We start from the raw sequence: 19,458 nt of genomic DNA, 5'->3' as shown, positions 1-19,458 counted from the left end.
GGTGGTGGTGGTGGTGGTGGGGGGGGGGGGGTGGGGGGGGGGGGTAGTGAAAGTACGCTGTGCCTTCTTAGCAGCCAATCAGCTATGTGAATTTACGTGACATCACAAAACTGACAAGTCCCGGAAGCTGTATTTTTTTTCCACTGACAAACTTGAAAATACAAGACACTGGGCAGCGTTTGTATGCACAATTTTACTGTATTTACTTTTAAACTATTTACAGTGGTTAACCCGTCGAAGAAAGACCGACTAAAGCACCAACAACCATGTCTTCGAGTCTACTCACTAACTACTGCGCCGAACTCCATGATGATCAGAAACATAAAGTGAGTAATCCTACTGGAAGTTACTGTCAAAATCAAAAGTTTTTGAAGACATTTGCTGGTTGCTCCGAAAGTTATGTCACCTTGAAGACGAGTCAAACGGGTACCACGACTTGTACGCTTCGTGTGCTTTACTCAAATAACGTCGTTGTCACCCGTTAAGAGGGAAATCCTGAAACTGGATGCTGCTCACAGCTAAACAACATTACTGTGAAACTTCCAGTCACTCATTCGTTTATATGACTGATTGACATAGCAATGTGAGCTTCGGTGTTCTTTTCTCGGTGTTCAAAAAAACCCTCCGCGTTTTATTTGTGTAAATTTGCTTATTTCCAGACCTGAAATGTACAGGGAGTTTTCAAAAGTCTTGCATGTGAACATTTCAGACTGTGACGAGGATAGTCGGATTGACTCCAGAGCAGAAATAGGAAGCCATACATAGGGACATTTTCCAAATAAAACAACGTATGGTGAAGGTTGCGGGTTGGAGTGAACTTTTGTTGATAGTTTTCAGTCTTACTCTTTATAATATTATTATTATTATTATTATCATTATTATCATCATCATTATTATTATTATTATTATTATTTTATTTTAAATGGCTGTATTTAAAGTGACACCGTTTCTATTTTTAGACACCGTGGGATACCTTATTACCATATTACCGCCCAACCCCACATGCCATGCCAAGAATATATCACTCCAGCGATTTACCAATCTTTTTTTTTTTTTTTTTTTTTTATTTTGTTTTTTTTTTAAATACAAGATATGGCTCAAAACATGGCTATGCTGCCACTGATTTATCCTTTTGTTTAAATAGCCAAAAGTAGCGTCCAGTATTGTAATGGATCAAATATACACCACCACCAGTGTTTGAACATTGAACGCTTGTTCACCTGCTTACTAGGAAATCTGTTTACATTTCTCCAACGGTTTAGTTGGACAAGTATTTGCACCATCTTCAACTGCCTGATGAAAAACTGATGGATATATCCATAAGATTTCGACGGGAAATGGACAAAGGCCTTTGCAGAGACACCAACCCCACGGCTACTGTAAAGATGCTGCCAACTTACGTACGGTCAACTCCAGACGGAACAGGTAATGCTCTCATCATATCAGTTTTTACGCTCCCGTTAGTGGCTAGTTGCTAACGCCGGAGACTTGTGCCGTATCATACAATGACAGACTAATTAACAGAATAATTAAGTTTCTTAGCATCTTTAATTGGCAATTAAACCATCATTTCGAGGTGGCGCCATGTTGATGTTGGAAGTCGACAGTCGCGTGTGGACTCGTCAAGCTGGCCGCCTTGAGGCGCGACGCATTGCACACGCTGCGTGGGTCAAAATACAAGTAACAAGGCAATTGCATCAACGGCAATGAATTACTTGGAAGGCCTTTATTTTGAAGTTGGCCTCTGCAGCGCGTTCCGCGGATGTACCACCCGAAGCGTGGCGCTTGATGCATACAGTTCACGGCTCAAAGATGAACCGTTGCATACTCACGCCGTGCGACTGGATACATTTTTCACCGGTTAGGCTGTACAGGGGTGAATTGGTTGTAGTATCGAGCCCTGATATAGTTCAGCATTGTTGTAGAACTATTAAGGTCCAAACACCACTGGTCCAATGCCAGGTTTTTGTGGGGAAAAAGAATGCCATTAAAAAAGAAGACCAAGAAAAATAATTTCAAATCTCTTTCACCCGAAGTACAAATAAGTTAGATAATGTGTTTGCACAGAAGTGTACACACCCTATTATGACTGGGGTTGTGGCTCCGTTTAGAATAAACCACTCGCATTCAAACTCTAGTTAAATGGAAGCTAGCACACACCTGCCACAATCCGGTACATGCACAACCTACTTCCCCGCATTTGGAAAAACATACTATGGCACTCTTCATACTATGGCACCCTCCGTTTTATGTAAATGGTAAATGGAGTGAGCGTAGTTGTATAGCTACACAATTCATACACCAATGGGAGGCTGTTCCATTCATGGCGCTGCCAGGTATACTGGGGTAAATTAGGGTTCAATATCTTGCTCAGGACACTTTGACATGGGCACCACTTGAGTTGAGGATATACAGTAACCCACAACCTTGAGGCTGGGAGACGACCACTCTATACGTGTATAACGTTGCGTATGTTAATATCATTTGTCTGCTTTTGTGTTCAGAACAAGGAGAATTTCTGGCCCTTGACCTCGGTGGATCCACCTTCCGAGTGCTTCTGGTTACAGTTATGGGTGATGGCGAGCAAAAGGTGGACATGGAAAATCAGATTTATGCTATTCCTGAACATCTCATGAGAGGCTGCGGATCTGAGGTTAGATGCACTCCACATTATGTGATTCATGTTTTCCTGATAATCGTTTTTGTCAAATATTGACTGTTTTCATATGGATCCAAGTTGCCAATAGGCATGTGCCGATATTACATTCTGAAGGCATGATAACAAAGAAAAATATCACTGTGTCACGGTATTAAAATTGCACCTCTAAAATGTCCTTTTTTCAAATATTTGGGTAAATCTGAACAGATTTTTTTTTCCCATTGAACACAATCGATTTTTTTTTTATATATAGAATATTTGGTACTGTAACAATTAATAACCATGACCCATGTTACGTTTAAATAAATAAATGTTTACAATCTTATTATGTTTAAATTCTACTTAGCAAGTCACAGTGTCCCATCAGTGGTAAGCTATTTTTTAGAACAGACCCCAGCTACTCCTGTTGTCAATTATGTCACGCTGGAACTGACACATATACACACAGTTTTTTTGTTGTTGTTTTTTTGTTGTTGTTTTTTTTTGTTAAAGGACAATGCAAACTGTGAAGGCCAGCCATGTGTATCTGTCTTTACTTCCAACCCCGTCCCACTCCCGTCCCAGAAACCTTTTCTCTTTTTTTCCCATTTTGTTTTGTTTGTTTTGAAAAATGAATAAATACATTATACACAATTTCCTTTTGCAATGTTTTTTATTCTTATTTTTTTTTGTCACATGAATTAATCCCAATTTGCACGTATTTTTCTTCTACTATGTTTCAGTTATTTGACCATATAGCTGAATGCCTGGCTAATTTCATGGAGAAGTTAGGAATAAAGGACAAAAGGCTTCCTCTGGGCTTTACATTCTCTTTTCCTTGTCAACAAAGCAAGTTGGATGAGGTGAGAAATGTTGGGGTGTAAATTACAAGCACATGACCTTAGTCTAGTTGTTGTTGTGTTATGGACTTTTATATAACTAGCTTCGTTTTAGCCCCGAAGTTGAAGTTGGCAACCAGTTCAAGGTGTACCCTGCTTCTCGACCAGAGACAGGGATAGTCTCTAGCATATCCACAACCGCAAAATGCACTCTGATGCCCTAACACCACTCTGCAGCCTATGTTATAAAACAATCAGCAGCTCATGCTTGAACTGTTTCCTTTCCTTGTACTGACTGACCCACTGAGCTCCATCACTCCTTTTTTGGAGCACTCTGAGTAACCAAACGGCACATTTGAACAACGCGCAGAGTTTCCGAACAGTCGGAGTGAAGCAGTGCATGCTCGGAACCTATTTTACAAGTAGGAAACGGGGATTTTGGGGGCAAGTCCAAGATCAACTCCGGAGAGACTCCTGGAAATCACATTGTTAGGATTTTTAAAGAATGTTTTTGTAAGTTATGGTACTACAAAATAAGTATTTGCTCAATAACAAACAAACAAGGGCTGGTTTGGGGCTCATCACAACATCTCATCCTGTGTGGAGGAATGGGCCAATGTGTGCAAATCTGTTCAAGACCTAAAATTAATGTTTGACCGCTGTCATTGTCAACAAATGTTATGACAAGTATTAGTGATTGAATGTATTGATTTGAACTTTTGTTATTGACCAAATACTTACTTTCCACCAACATTTCCAAATACATTATTTAAAATCCTACAATGTGATTGCCAGGAATTTGTTTCTTGCACGATCGGTGTCTGATCAAATACTTTTTTCTTTTTTTTTTTTCCGAACTGCAAATGTTAAAGCACAATGGTTTCCGGATGTATAAACATATATGATTTTATGTCCCTTATTTATTCAGAGTATATTAATTTCTTGGACCAAAGCCTTCAGGGCAAGTGGAGTAGAAGGAAAGGATGTTGTCAAACTCCTGCAGAGAGCTGTTCTTAAACGAGGGGTAAGTGTGCAACAGATCCTGCAAAGGAGACTATTTTGAACTAATGATACAGGAACAGCTTTTTACATTATTTTTTTTTTAGCTGTTGTGAAAGGGCCAGTTTATCTTTGGAACATGTGCATATTTTATGGATTCATGAAAGTAAAGTAATCTTCTGTCTCTTCCGGGGTTACGTTACAGACCGACCTCGCAATAAGTGAAATCCAAAATAGAGAAAGATTGGCATGTTATAGCAATTACGGTATGGGTTTGCCGTATAAATGGTATATTGTGTAAATAGTTCAAAGTTGCCCAAAGGTAGACGACTCAACCCAATTCAACTTTATTTATAAAACACTTTAAAACAAGCATTGCTGTATGCAAAGTGTTGTACATGAAACAGAAATCGGTCATGCAGTAATGAGCAATTGATGTTGACAACTAATAGAAAACAGTCTTTTTCAGAACTGCTGAACATTACAGATCATCTATTGAATGCTCGGTCATTGTGCGAGTCACAGTAATTGTTCTTGGATATTAAAAAAAATAAAGAAATACAATAAAAAAAATAAAATAAAAAAAATTCAGTGTCCGACATGAACGATAGCCCCGGCAGACAAGTACAGCACTGTCAGTCCACTATGAGGCTTAAGACGCTGGCTAGTACAAATTTCAGAAATCACTCGATTGCTAAACAAGGAAAAGAAAAACATTGCGTCCGCATTGAACAGTTGCTTATCAGCTCACTGTTTTCCGCTATTTATATTGGGGCATGCTTGATGCTCCAGCTACCGATGAGCTACGGCGGGCTAGCTAATGTAGCTAAATATGATTCAACAGAGTGACACTAATATTTTTGTTTGCTTCTGTCATCAGTGATTTTTTTTTCCCCACTGTGGAATCAATGAAGTCTCCTTCTTGTTATTGTAGGACATCAGCGTTGACATTATGGCTGTCATTAATGACACAGTGGGAGCTATGATGACGTGTGGCTATGATGATCATAACTGTGAAATTGGTCTCATCGTAGGTGAGTTTTTGCAATACTACTTGGAATAATCGTAGTAATTAACTGAAGGGTCATCGTGTATAATGCATTGTTATTGCTGTTATGTGGAAATAAAAATTGTATTATCCCCTCACATCACAATTTGATTAAATAGGATAACCATTTGTCGATGCATTTTGACACATTGAATATCGATGGATTCGTTTTCCCTTACTTAAGATGGTAAACCCCATCTATTTGCAGGGGATCGGGAAAACCCTGCCACAAATAGTGGAAAACTGCACCTAATTGACACACCTTAACCACAAACTATGATCCAAAAATAATGTTATATAATTTCAAAACTTTTATTACTTTGTAAAACATCAGCTTTAAAAAAAAAATACATGGCTTACGTTTTTATTTTTATTTTTTTTTATTTATTTTTTATTTTTTTTAAACTGCACCAGAAGTGTGCAATACAAGCACACGCAACATATGCCACTTTTCCACTTTTCCATTCTAACCCCTGGCCTCAAAACAGTGTAATGGAAAAGTGACCACCCAGATGGAACAAAGCTCTTTTGGTGTAGATCAGATGCAGTGGAAAAGGGGCATAAGAATGAATTATTGCTCACGATTAAACTTTTTATGTTGCTGGTCCCAGAAAAATGATACTGATACTAGTTTACTTTGACAGGGATTTGGACAAATTTCAAATAACATTTCTTACTCCCATTTCATTCATTCTTCCAGGAACAGGGACAAATGCCTGTTACATGGAACAAATGAGGAATCTTCAGTTGCTGGATGTTGATGAGGGTCAGATGTGCGTCAATACAGAGTGGGGTGCTTTTGGAGATGACGGTGCCTTGGAGGACCTGCGCACACATTTTGACAGAGAAATTGATGCTGGCTCTCTGAACCCTGGCAAACAGCTGTGAGTGACATATTTGAAAGTTTTATAAGGAAATCTGTAAGTTATTACTTTGAGTGATTGATTTTTGCTTTTCTCTCCTCTCAATACATTTACTAACTTCCCAATATATCCAACACTACTTTTTTCCACACACTTTCAACTCTGTAACTTTATAAACGACACGTCCATTTATTAATTTTTACTGACAAGCTTCATGCTGCTAATAGATTTACCAATAATCTCATCACATCTGACCGGTGAAATTACCAAACACGTCACAGTGCGACTTTCTGAGTCTGCCCTCACACTGAATTCATATTAACTCAGTGGGAGGTGTGAATGAAGAAATATTTTACCAAAACCGTCTGCTTGCGAATGTGAAGAGTGTATTTTAAAGTAATGCTTCTATTGTTCAAGTTTGCCAGTGTTAAAAGAAAAAAAAAAAAAAATCCACTCTTATCAACGGCCTTCTAATGGCGAACACTGCGCCCTACTTACACACACAATTGTAACAATATGACTATTCCAAGAAATGACAATTGGCCACTCATCTCCTCAGATTGGGTGAGTCACTAATATGGACTCACTGCGATGTGAACTGTGCGAGCACGTATCGCCTACTGAGGCTTCCTATGCAATATGTCGTCCTGTGTCACTTTTTTAAATCCAAAAGGAACCGGCACAGTACGTACGTACGTGTGCCGCTATTGTGCATATTTATCTCGAGCCATTTTCAACACTTTTGATTGGTCAAAAATCAAAATAACAGCCACACGTAAGGACTGACCAATATTATAGTTTTGAAAATATATGAAATTTTACAATTTTGACTTATGAGGTTTCGGCCAGACACCAGCGATATACTGTGAAGTATTGTTGTGAAACATAAAAATCCATCTGTGTGACCTCTTACTTTGCAAATATCCCATTTTATAACGTGGACACCGCTTCACTAATAAAGTGAAGCGGCCAATTATCTACACGTTTATTTTTATGGCTTAATTTAGCGTTTGCGAGTTTTAATCAGGGGTGCTTCATAGTTGGGAAATTATGATAGAACAGATGTTATAATCAGGGGTGCGCATAATAATTTTAGTGTAGTTCTCATATGAGCACCAGAATTGTATTTTGATGCTCATTATTTTTCCTGACCCACTGTCCTCATGGGTAAACTGAAAGGTTTACAACACAACTGGAAAAAGTAGGGCGTGTGGGCCACATATCCATCTACATCGTCGCTGAGCGGCCCTCACATAAAAAAAAATAATAATACATTTAAAAAAAAAATAGTTTTTTTTTTTATATATTTTTTTTTATTAATTTAATTAATTATTTGTCGATTTCTAGTTTTGAGAAGATGATCGGTGCAATGTACATGGGAGAACTGGTACGGCTCATCCTCGTGAAAATGGCCAAAGACCAGCTTCTGTTCCAGGGCAAGACTACAGCCCAGCTCCTGATGACGGGAAAGTTCCTCACCAACTATATTTATTCCATCGACAGTGACAAGTTAGTTTTTCTTTTTTTGTTTTTTAAGTTTTTTTTTTGCATTTGTGTTGTCTTAATATTGCTTTTTGGTTAGCAGTAGACCTCTCATCTCAGACATATCATCTAGAACTATCATCTCAGTTTTGTTGCCCAGAAGCTTTTGCAGTTCTTTGTAGGAACGTTTTAGTATTATATCTTAATAACTAATTTGCACGTTACAGATCATGTCTTTTATTGGCCATATTTGTTCATGAACCAAAGTTTTTGGAAACGCATCTCAATCAATTGATAATAGTTTCACATTGTGACACAATATTTTCTGTTATCTGCAGCAGAGAGGAAGGTCTAATGAGTGCTCAAAATGTGCTGCAAGGCCTCGGCCTCGACCCGACCCTGGAAGACTGCATAGCTACTCAGAGAGTGTGTCAGATTGTTTCCACACGGGCTGCACATTTGTGTGCTGCCACTCTAGTTGCAGTGCTCCGGCAAATCAGAGACAACAAAGCAGCTGAGAAGTTGCGGACCACCATTGGCGTCGATGGATCGGTGTACAAAAATCATCAAGAGTAAGTTACCCTTTTCCATGCCATGAGACACGTATTTAGTAGAAACAAAACATTAACCCTATAAAGCCTGAACCATGAAATATATGAGAGAAAATTCTGATTCTTTGTAAATATAGTATTTATTGGTCCTTTTGAACAAACAGAATTTTTTATTTATTTTTATTTATTTTTTATTTTTTGGAAATTCAACTTCCACATATGACCTGAAATTTTTGTCATATTTGATACATCTGGTCTCAATGCTCAAAATCTGTACATTCATAACTGTCGCAAATATAATAAACAGACATATCAAACATATTCATGTTTCCAAAAATCTGAAAGCACATATCCCACTATTAATAAGTATAGGTGTCTCTCCTTTCTCAATGGGATCTTCAATCTTGCAAGGCTGCTGGAAAAGCCATCAGCTGGGTGATAATGCCCTAATGGATTTTAATCAGGGTTTTAATGGGGGGAAAAAAATAAAAATGTTGGTACTGCTTCCAGTGTAAGCCTGATTTAACTCTTTGACCGCCAAAAACGTGTAATAACGATAAGTAAAATCACGGTGTATGGAGCCATTACCGTTAAATGATGTTTTTTGATTTCTTTGTTTTTTATCAGTGGGCAGTTCACCATCTAAGTGCAGCGCACGCTGCCTGCTCAATGAGTTGTGTAATCATAAACATGCACTATCTATGGCCAGCTTATGGCAGCATTGTATCTCTTTTCAATGAGCTCAATGTGTATGAAATAACACTGAAACATGGCGAAATCTGATGAAATCTGATTAAATAGAATGTTTTCAAGGATGACGTAAATGATCAAAGCCTTTGTCATATTAGTTTATTTTGATAACGTGTGGCAGTAAAAGAGTTAATAATTGTTTTACATACAGTATTTAGTATAAAGTCAAGTTGTTTCAGAAGCAAGTGTTGAGAAAATACACTACTCCCATTTTAACCAATTGTATGAATTACTTTTGCCCAGGTTTTCTCGGAGGCTTCACAAGATGGTACGGAGGCTCGTGCCTGACTGTGACGTGCGTTTTTTGAGATCTGAGGTTGGAAGCGGGAAAGGCGCAGCCATGGTAACGGCTGTAGCCTTACGTCTTGCTGCTCAAAATGCTGAGCGGCAACAAATACTCGATACACTGCGTATGACTCGTGAGCAGCTGATGGAAGTGAAAAGACTGATAAGTGAAGATATGGTACGAGCCTTGTCAAAGCAAGCACACACTCAGGCTAGCCTCAAGATGCTTCCGACATTTGTCTGCTCTACTCCAGATGGATCAGGTAGCTCTTGCATACATACCATCCGTTTCCTTTCTGAGCATTGCATGTAACGGTTCTGTGATTTCAGAGCATGGAGATTTCTTGGCTTTGGACCTTGGCGGCTCAAGTTTTCGAGTGCTGCTCGTGCGTGTGCGAAGGGACAAGACACATGTTGACATGCACCATAAGAACTATAATATTCCACAGGAGACAATGCAGGGCACAGGGAAAGAGGTAAAGTATTCATCGGGTTACATTTACAGTATAAAGAAACATTAACTCATTCACTTTCACTTCCAGCCATTTCCACTGAAGCGGCCCGTTTCGCTCCCAGCTATTTTACTGGATTTTGACGGATTTTGTGAGGCCCACAGAATATATTGTGTTCTATTGCTATAAAAACATGGAAGTTTGGAACCTACCAAAAGAAAGACTAGTCTATTCCTTCATCAGGAAAAAAAAAAGGCTGTTTGTATCTGTTTTAGCAGCAATTAGCATTAGAATATAGAATATAGAGTGACACCCATTGGAAAGGAATCGGGGGAATAATTTTATGCAGTATATATTTTTTTTAAATAATCGCCATATTAATCGGTAATCTGTATTTTTTTTTTTCTGCCAAAATCAGTATTGGCATCGGCCTCAAAATATGCACTCATTTAGAATAATGCATGTTTTATTTTGTTTTTGTTAATTAACATTTGCACGAGTTTTCATTGTTCCCAATGTATCTCACATTGTTAATGTGATGATAAAGATTGATGTTGTACAGCATAATCATTACTCTCCTAAATGAGAGCTCAAGTTAAATAAGTCTTGCAGTATATGATGGACATCAGCAGACATTTTTACTAACAGTATATACAAACGAGGTCTACTGAGGTGTACTGTGAGCTAGTTTGATCAAAGCGTGATCAATCAGGACATTTTTGATAGCGTTAAAAGCCTCAATAGAACTGTAATATGTGAGTTTTCTTTTCATGTCTTTCATACAAACCAATCATTGTAATTGCTTTTTATTATACATAAATAGTGACTGAATGGAGGAATTTTCTGTGCATCTTTTTTATTTTTATTTTTTATTTTTTGCAGCTTTTTAACCACATTGTAGACTGCATGTCCAACTTTTTGGAAAATATGGGTATGAGAGGAGCATCCTTACCTTTGGGATTTACGTTCTCCTTCCCCTGTCACCAAAGCAAACTGGATCAGGTGAGGTTGTCAGGTCTTGTTTTGTTAAGGTTTACCCTAAAATGTATCAAATTTATATGCTGCTCCATCTCTGTCAACACCAGAGTACATATCATTTTCATTAGTCATCAAAATTTCCATTCCAGATGATAAAATACATAAACCAATTAAATGGCAAAAATGTGAATATAGACAGGTGATATTCTATGTAAAATAATAAAACTGTACTTTTTTTTTTTTTTTTCCCCCCCCCAGGGCATTCTTCTGAAGTGGACAAAAGGCTTCAAAGCTAGTGGTTGTGAGGGACACGATGTTGTTACGTTACTTAAGGATGCAGTGCGAAGCCGAGGGGTCAGTACACAAAGCATTCTGTCATGACATGCCTTGACATTGCGGAAAATGTGATGCTTTTCAAAGCAACGTTCACATTTTTCAGTTTGTTTTGAATATATTAAATTATTTTAATTAACATTCGGTTAGATGCTTTTCAAAGCAACAAATCCCTTTTCAGTTCTTTTTGAACATTTAAATTCTTTAATTAACATTCAGTTACATGTTGCCAGTCCGAGCTCTAATTTTAATATATACAAGTCAGGACTGGCCATGAACAAAAAGTGACTTATAGTCCGAAAAATATAGTAGTCCTCATGAGGTTATGATTTATTGCAGATGTTGATGTATACATATCTAATGTTCCAGACTCCAGAGAATATGACTTACCCCAATTGTTCCCTTCAAAGGTTATCTACTACTGTTAATTACTGCAGACTAGAACACAACCAATTTAGATTTTTTATTTATTTTTTTAAATAAAATTTAATTACAGTCAGTAACCCTCTTTTATAAATGTTATCACTGCTTGCAGGAATTTGACTTGAGCTTTGTGGCAGTAGTTAATGATACAGTAGGAACCATGATGACCTGTGGTTATGAGGACCCCAAGTGTGAGGTGGGACTCATTGTTGGTAAGTGTCATCTCCTACCATTATTTGATTTTTTTTTTCAATTGGAATTATTAAAAAAACAATGTTTGGTTGGACGTGTTCTGCATTTTCCCCTTTAGTATTGTTGTTCAGTAGTTTAAGAGTATTGCCTGTCTATAATTTAGGCACAGGGACCAATGCCTGTTACATGGAGGAGATGCAGAATATTGAAATGGTTGATGGCGATGACGGACGCATGTGTGTCAATATGGAATGGGGGGGATTTGGTGAAAACGGAGAACTGGATAATTTCCTCACAAGCTTTGATCGTGTTGTCGACGCCTCCTCAAGCAATCCTGGAAAACAGAGGTACTATATACATACTTAAAAGATCTAAATCAACGTTCTTGCAGGCACCAAATGTAATTTGACCTCTTCAAGGTATGAGAAGATGATCAGCGGCATGTATCTTGGCGAGATAGTGAGGCACGTGCTGATGGAGTTCACTGAAAGGGGTTTACTGTTTCGAGGGAAACTGTCTGAGCGACTCAAGACTTGGGGCATCTTTGAGACTAAATTCCTGTCACAAATTGAAAGGTAAGGATTATTCACAGTCAGATAATCGCTCCTCAATTTGTGATTTATTACCCAGAAACTCTTGTACACAACTGTTTGTTCCCTCTGTTATTACTTATTGGATTTTATTTGTAACAGAAACCTATTTAAATCTGAACATTGGTTTTGATTTAAAAGATGTGATTGCATAGAATTGAACGGAATCAAATGGTTCCAATTTTGCCTCTGTTGAGCCAAAACGAAGCCCCCACACTCCACACACAACTCCCACCCTTCTGAACAAGTGTTACACTTCGTAAATATAACTTTTAAAATGCAAAATGTCGAATACAAAGGGAGTGCAGAATTACTAGGCAAACGAGTCTTTTGACCACATCAACCTCTTTATGCATGTTATCCTACACCAGGGTTCCGCAATTCCGGTCCTCGAGGGCCGGAGTCCTGCAGGTTTTCCATTTTTCCGCCGACCAACACACCTGATTCATATGATGAGCTCATCAGTGTGCCTGATAACGAGGGAACGCAATCTTTGCCAGAGAATGCAAAGTTTTTTTTTGTTTTTTGTTTTCCTACCATGTCACCTTAGGGCTCCGTAGAATACAAATATAAAGAATATGAACTAAAAATAGATTTGCTTAGTGCACCCCTCGTGTGTTTTTCCCCCCCATTGAGTACAAAGACGTATCGCACAAGGTTTCAATCTTCATTTTTACAATTGAGATGATTAGACTCTCACACGCACACACGAATAAATTTGCTTAGTGCAAACCGCTTTTCTTTTTTTTTTCCCCATTGAGCACAGGATGCATCACAGAATGTTTTAATCATCTTGATTTTTACAATTGAGATGATTAGACGCTCTCTCTCACATGCTTGCACACAAACAATCTCATATAAGAGGCCAGCGGCAGTTAATTTCCGCATTTCACCTCCCTTTTTAGAGAACAGCAAGTAGTGCTGGAATACTACAATTTTGAACAATTTGAAACTTTAGAGAGAGTCAAATTAAGCTCACCTGTAAAAGTTGTACTGCATTTTAGCTTCATTGTGAAATGTAATGTTTGCAGCGTGTGCTTGTTCCAGGGACTGAAAATGTTTGTTTTATTCAGGCTGCCAGACAGCACAGACACGCTTTTGATTTCCAACCTTGATTTTTGTCTCTCTGATCCCTCAGCGACCGTCTGGCCATGCGTCAGATCCGTTGCATCCTGCAGCATCTTGGTCTCACCAGCTCAACATGTGACGACAGTGTCCTGGTTAAGGAGGTTTGCAGCATCGTCTCCCGCCGGGCGGCACAGCTGTGTGGCGCTGGCTTAGCCGCTGTGGTTGATAAAATACGACAGAACCGCAACTTGCAACAGCTCACTGTTACAGTGGGAGTTGACGGCACACTTTATAAGATGCACCCTCAGTGAGTATCTTTTGTACAAAACATAAAAAAAAAAAAAAAAAAAAAAAAAAAAAAAAAAAAAAGTTTACCAATTCTAACCCTTATTTTTTCTTTCATTCAAAGTTTTGCTGGAGTCATGCAAGAGACATTGCAGGATTTGGCACCACAGTGCAAGGTGACGTTCCATAAATCTGAGGACGGAAGTGGCAAAGGAGCAGCACTCATAACCGCAGTAGCCTGTAGAATCAGGAATAACGAACTGGTCAATAGCCCAAACTAATTTTTTTTATTTTTTTTATTAATGTGTATTACAAAGCAGTTTTTGATTTAAAACAAAAAACAAACAAAAAAAAAACAATAATAACAATCCCAATTAAGCAATATCACACGATACAGATTGATGATTTACTCACCAGCATATTTGAAACTGATTCAGTTACTGGTTTGCACGTTGTTTTCCAAAGTAAAAGCTAATGTTTGAAAATGTCTTATTTTGATTAAACACAAAAGATAATCAGTCAGTTTTATTATATTCATATCATTACAGTATTTTAATAAAATTATAATAATAAAAAAAAAAAAGTAATTACAGTAAGAAAAATTGAAATTGGAGTTGGGGTAATTTTAAATTTGTGGTTGTAATCTATTAATTATTAACTTTCTAATCAATAAGCTGTCAATTTAATCAATTAATTTGGACACATCGAGTACCTTGGCTACCTGCGTACAGTTTCCACCTGTATCTACTAGGGATGCACGATAAAGCTATTTTCAAACGCTAAACGAATAATTTAGAAAGTGGCAATGTCGATAAATGATAAGCCAATAATTACTTGCAAAATTAGCTTGAATACAAATATACTTTCAAGTCCTGCTACAGATATATGTCGCTGATATATGTCAATGTCGCCAATGATGTATCTTCTGTGAACACGAGGTCGCGGGCGGGGTTGAGGGATTGGGCACATCTTGAGCCACAACCACAAAAGATGGACCACCGTAGCATGTCTATTATTATTGGCAGATTTCTTTATTATCTGGTTTATCTGTATGATGTCAAATGGGTCGATAATTGCCTATAATTATCGGTGGATGACTTTATTATCTGTTTTATCTGTATGACTTCAGTGGTCGATAATAATCGGCCACCAATTTTATCGTGCATCCCTCGTTTCGACATTGCTCCTGCTTTACAGACCTGTTCTCTTTCCTGCTTTATAGGAATGCATATTAACGTGAATTGAGAGTCAGTCCACTTACATTCTTCAAGACAACCGCACCATTTTATTTAAACAGATGGAAACCAGGCATTTCAAATTGATACAATTCCCTTTTATAATATTTCATGTTTTTAAAAGTTGGATTAATAAACCACTACTGTTTGAGTGCCACTAAAGGACAAAAGGTGATTTTCATAATTTGAGATTTCATTTGTGAGTTATTCGTTTTGATACACCCGAGCTGCTATTAAAGCAAAATGTAAGAACTTTCAGTTTTTGATTAGGACGGCACCATATGGACAAAAGCGATAAGTGTTTTTGACTGATTGAAGACCACTTCCCATGAGGACCAGCACACCGCATTGTGAAATTCTCATCTCCTGGTCGCCTGCAAGTTGGACTGAATTACTTCTTCTGTTTCCAGTGGCTGTGTGAAGGATTAATAGCAATGAGGTAATGAATCGAATTGTATTGAAACAATATCATAAAAGATGTTCAAAATAAATGTTTCACTTTGGTTTTGTACCTAGGGATATAATATATCCAAACATCACGATACGATATCACGATATGAAGGCCACGATACGATAATTGTTTAAAAAAAGATCACAATATTGTAAAAAAGAGAGCTCATACTAAGAAAGAAAAAAGCACAATATTGTGTTTTTGTACATAACAGCAATGCATATAAGCCACCGACCATCTCTAATAACAATATTGAGGCACTTACTTGCTAATGCAAGCACACATTGATTGCTTCACAAGCAAATTAGGTTCTCCATCTGACAATTAGCATAGATTTTAAACATAGAAGGCCAAAAAATCCCTAATGAAAATGAAAATTCACTAATAAACTAGCCACTAGAGGGTGCTAGAACTGCACAAATGGAAATCAAACCTAAATCCGTTATTTGCGTGCGACAAAGCCAAATACTGACTCTTTGACCGCCAAACACGTTTAATTGCGATTAATAAAATCACGATTTATGCCGCCCTAAATGTTAAATGATGTCAACTACGTTTTTTTTGTTTTGTTTTGAATCAATGGGCTGTGCAACATATAAGTGCTATATAACGCTGCCTGGTCAATGGGTTGTGGAATCAAAAGCACTCACTATGGCCACCAGATGGCGGCATTGTATCTCTTCAATGGGCTGCCAAATTACAATGAAACATGACGAAATCTGATGAAATAGAATGTTTCCAAGGATGGCGTGAATGATAACGTGTGGCAGTAAAAGAGTTAAGTGATGACTTCATTTATTCCAGTTAGATTTTTGTCGGTATAGCTCTATCCTAAGTGAATTCACTTCTCCCACGCTTGATACATTGAAACCGACGGCGGGCTGGCCTTCCCCAATGCCTCGCTGTGACCGCCCTTCATTTTCATTGTTGCCATTTCTATCCCTTGGTGCGAAGAATTCCTCCCTGACCGGACCCCCACACAGCCCACCCTTGTTCTCCTTTCCAGCTCGTGTTTGTCACTGTTGAACTCGTCGTTGTGGACTCTGCTCCCCGCTACAAATATCAGCCGGTTGTTATTGCCGCCGCCATTTCTGCAATTGCAACCTTCCAAAGGCACTTGCGCAGAACGTTCACTCCTGAAACACGCGGTCATGCTCCGCCGCGCGAGACTTGAGAAGGTTGCGGAATTGCACACCGCTTGGAATCCTCGTTTGACGTTGTCGTTGTAATAGCCGCAAATGATCGGGTTGACGCTGGAATTGGCGAAAGCCGGCCAGTGGGCAAAGGGGAAGATGTAGCTGTCCAATAGATCCAGCTGCTCCCTTTCCAAGCCTGCGTAGTCTGCCAACATCATGAGGGTCCAGAGTGGTAACCATGACAACATGAAAAGCAAAGTCACAAGGATCAGCATCTTTATCGCCTGAATCTTTTTCTTTGAGAACATCGGCTTAGCCCGTCTCCTGCCCCTGACGTGGATGTTGCCCCCCTGTGGGATTCTATTAATAACCACAGATGAGCATAATTTGACACCAATGGTACCGTACATAACTGCGATGATCGCCAATGGACTCAGGTAGATGAGCGCAAAAAGAACTGCAGTGTAAACCTTTGTCATCTTTGGGTTGGCAAAGTTTTCATAACAGGTGTATAGGGGCGTCGTTTGGTTGAAGTCGTCATTGCAGACCATGAAGTGCAAAGGGATTTCCTCCACAGTCAAGGCAACTGCGGCTGGACACATGATCGCCATTGCCAGTAGCCAGATAAGAACAATCGCTGCCTTGGCAGTGACTATGGTTGACTTGTGCAGATACACGATGCAGCGAAACCTGTTTGGGGGGGAGGAAATAGTGGCTGTTACAAAAAGACGCATACTTCAATAAATCAAAAAGTAATCAATGGTCCACTTTGTGGGGAATTATGGAATTGAATATTATCACCCCCCCCCCCCCCCCAACTACCGTTGATGACTTTGCATGTTTTTTTTATTATTGATTTAACTGTGTTATGTACACGACTGTCTCAGAAAATTTGAATATTGTGATAAAGTCAATTATTTTCTGTAATGCAATTAAATAAGCAAAAATGCCATACGTTCTGGAATCATTACAAATCAACTGAAATATTGCAAGCCTTTTATTATTTTAATATTGCTGATTGTGAGTTACAGCTTTAAAAAAAAAAAAACCTCAAATCTCCTACCTCAAAATATGAGAATATTTCCTCAGACCAAGTAAAAAGCAAAAAAATGCCATAATCAGCAATACTAAAACAATAAAAGGCTTGCAATATTTCCGTTGATTTCCAGAATGTGTGGCATTTTTGCTTATTTAATCGCATTACAGAAAATAATGGACTTTATCACAATATTCTAATTTTCAGAGACAGTCCTGTATAAGGACCCCAGGAAGATAAGCAACTATTCCAATTGTCCCACAAGGGAGTGCTGGCTTATGGCGATCCTAATAAATAAACAAATAATCACGCAATTATTCCACAGAAAAGCGGACAGTGACTTTTTCTTCCTCTTGCTTTAAAGCAGATTTTCAAACACTCCGTCGGCTAATCATAAAGTGCCACAATTCGTAACGTAACACAGCCCCGTTGAATTCAATGAATAGATTTATTATAGTGCTATGAAACGTCCCGTCGTCGTATCGTGTAAAGTCTGTCTCAATGCAACGAGGTTAAAAACTCGATAAAAGTGTACACAGCAGTTGGGTGGGATGTGGCTGCGCGACACAACGGCAGCTAGGCTATCAGGTATCAATCATTAACATTCAATTTACCTACCTTATTGACGTTGGGGTAGTTTGGAGAGAAACGGAATAGTTTGAAAGAGAAAAAAAAAATAGAGCAAAGACGCCGACTTAACTGGCTGCACTTTGCAATCTGAGCAGTGACCACTGCATGGTTTTATAATGTATTGTACGTTATGATGACATACGTATGAAGCTGTCATCTCAACGAGTCACGTGACACGATATTATTTGAAGACATAGCCTAAACTTTCATTTCCGAGTAGACTAGTGAAATTGAATAACATCACGCAGTTTACACGAGAGCCTAAAAAATATTAAGAAGCAGCCCCACTGCAAACAGGAATATTAAACAATGAGATCAGACAATGAGTTCATAATGTAATGGCCTCAATTAAGGCTTTTAAACAGGGAATAAAAATGCTCGACAAAGGTTTATCACTCCATTTTTTTTTATTTTTAGCGCAACATAAAACAATATGTTTTTTTTTTTTTTTTTTACCAAATATGCTATTTATTCACATAATACACCATACACAGCTACAAAGAGAGAACAAAACCACTTTTTACATACTGCATCCTTAACATGGAAAATAAAACAAGAACAATTGAAAAACCTAAAAAGGAATGTAGCTGCCAGTTATGTGAGTAGAATTTTTTTATTTATTTTTTGGTGTGTGTGCGTATGTGTGACTTGGTTGCTTTTCCCAAATTTTGAGTTTCATTAAATTAGGTGTAAAAGTAGGCCATGCACAGTGTGATGCAAACTTCTAACTATGTGCGTGTGTGTGTTCACAAAAGACAAAATACACAAACAATTCCAATTAAGGAGATAAAAGGAGGCAGTACACATTTTTATCTTCCTCTTGTTCAAACATCGTAGCACTCTTCACTGGAACAATTACAGCAACACCCTTAAAGGCTTGTTTCCAATGTGTTGTACCAAACATAAAACCCCCCAGATAACAGTCTCCACATAATACACGCTGAATTCAAGTACAGTATGGAATGAGTAATACAAGTCGAGCGCCCCCATGCGATGATGTCTATCATTTCCTATATCACTTCTCCTCATTACAGTTGAGGCTACAAAAAGGTTGTGCAGAAACACTTGAGCACCAGGGCAGTTTGAGCTTCTGAAAACCCTTCAATCAAATGTTGAATCATGATTAAAAAAAAAAATCTCAGGGGAAAAAAACAAAAAAAACACACAAAAAAACACCTGTGGTGAACCAAATAA

The 19,458-nt window shown here is 38.3% G+C and overlaps 2 protein-coding genes across 2 annotated transcripts; one reads left to right on the top strand and one right to left on the bottom strand.

Annotated features, from left to right (window-relative positions):
• Positions 1 to 101: 101 nt before the first annotated feature.
• On the top strand, positions 102 to 15,502 carry hk2 (hexokinase 2). The gene is made up of 18 exons (XM_077521341.1): positions 102 to 326; positions 1,263 to 1,425; positions 2,505 to 2,653; positions 3,382 to 3,501; positions 4,406 to 4,501; positions 5,411 to 5,510; positions 6,225 to 6,408; positions 7,735 to 7,896; positions 8,208 to 8,441; positions 9,414 to 9,718; positions 9,786 to 9,931; positions 10,790 to 10,909; positions 11,144 to 11,239; positions 11,754 to 11,853; positions 11,997 to 12,180; positions 12,253 to 12,408; positions 13,562 to 13,798; positions 13,901 to 15,502. Exons 1-18 carry the CDS (start codon positions 267 to 269, stop codon positions 14,055 to 14,057), a joined length of 2,769 nt encoding a protein of 922 aa, XP_077377467.1. The 5' UTR covers positions 102 to 266; the 3' UTR covers positions 14,058 to 15,502.
• Positions 14,225 to 18,369, bottom strand: npffr1l2 (neuropeptide FF receptor 1 like 2). The gene is made up of 2 exons (XM_077521342.1): positions 18,253 to 18,369; positions 14,225 to 17,288 (listed from the first exon to the last, which is right to left on the bottom strand). The coding sequence occupies exon 2, from the start codon at positions 17,207 to 17,209 to the stop codon at positions 16,304 to 16,306; it is 906 nt and encodes a 301-aa protein (XP_077377468.1). The 5' UTR covers positions 17,210 to 17,288; positions 18,253 to 18,369; the 3' UTR covers positions 14,225 to 16,303.
• Between the last annotated feature and the right edge of the window lie 1,089 nt (positions 18,370 to 19,458).

This window comes from Festucalex cinctus, chromosome 5, assembly GCF_051991245.1.
Source record: "Festucalex cinctus isolate MCC-2025b chromosome 5, RoL_Fcin_1.0, whole genome shotgun sequence".
NCBI lineage: Eukaryota > Metazoa > Chordata > Actinopteri > Syngnathiformes > Syngnathidae > Festucalex > Festucalex cinctus.
This window is presented reverse-complemented; position numbering and strand designations above follow the sequence as displayed.

Coding starts and splice junctions, on each gene's coding strand:
- npffr1l2 (XM_077521342.1), bottom strand. CDS start 17,209: ATGGCGATCATGTGTCCAGCCGCAGTTGCCTTGACTGTGGAGGAAATC.
- hk2 (XM_077521341.1), top strand. CDS start 267: ATGTCTTCGAGTCTACTCACTAACTACTGCGCCGAACTCCATGATGAT. Junction 8,442..9,413: donor GTGTACAAAAATCATCAAGA/GTAAGTTACCCT, acceptor ACTTTTGCCCAG/GTTTTCTCGGAGGCTTCACA. Junction 10,910..11,143: donor ACCAAAGCAAACTGGATCAG/GTGAGGTTGTCA, acceptor TCCCCCCCCCAG/GGCATTCTTCTGAAGTGGAC.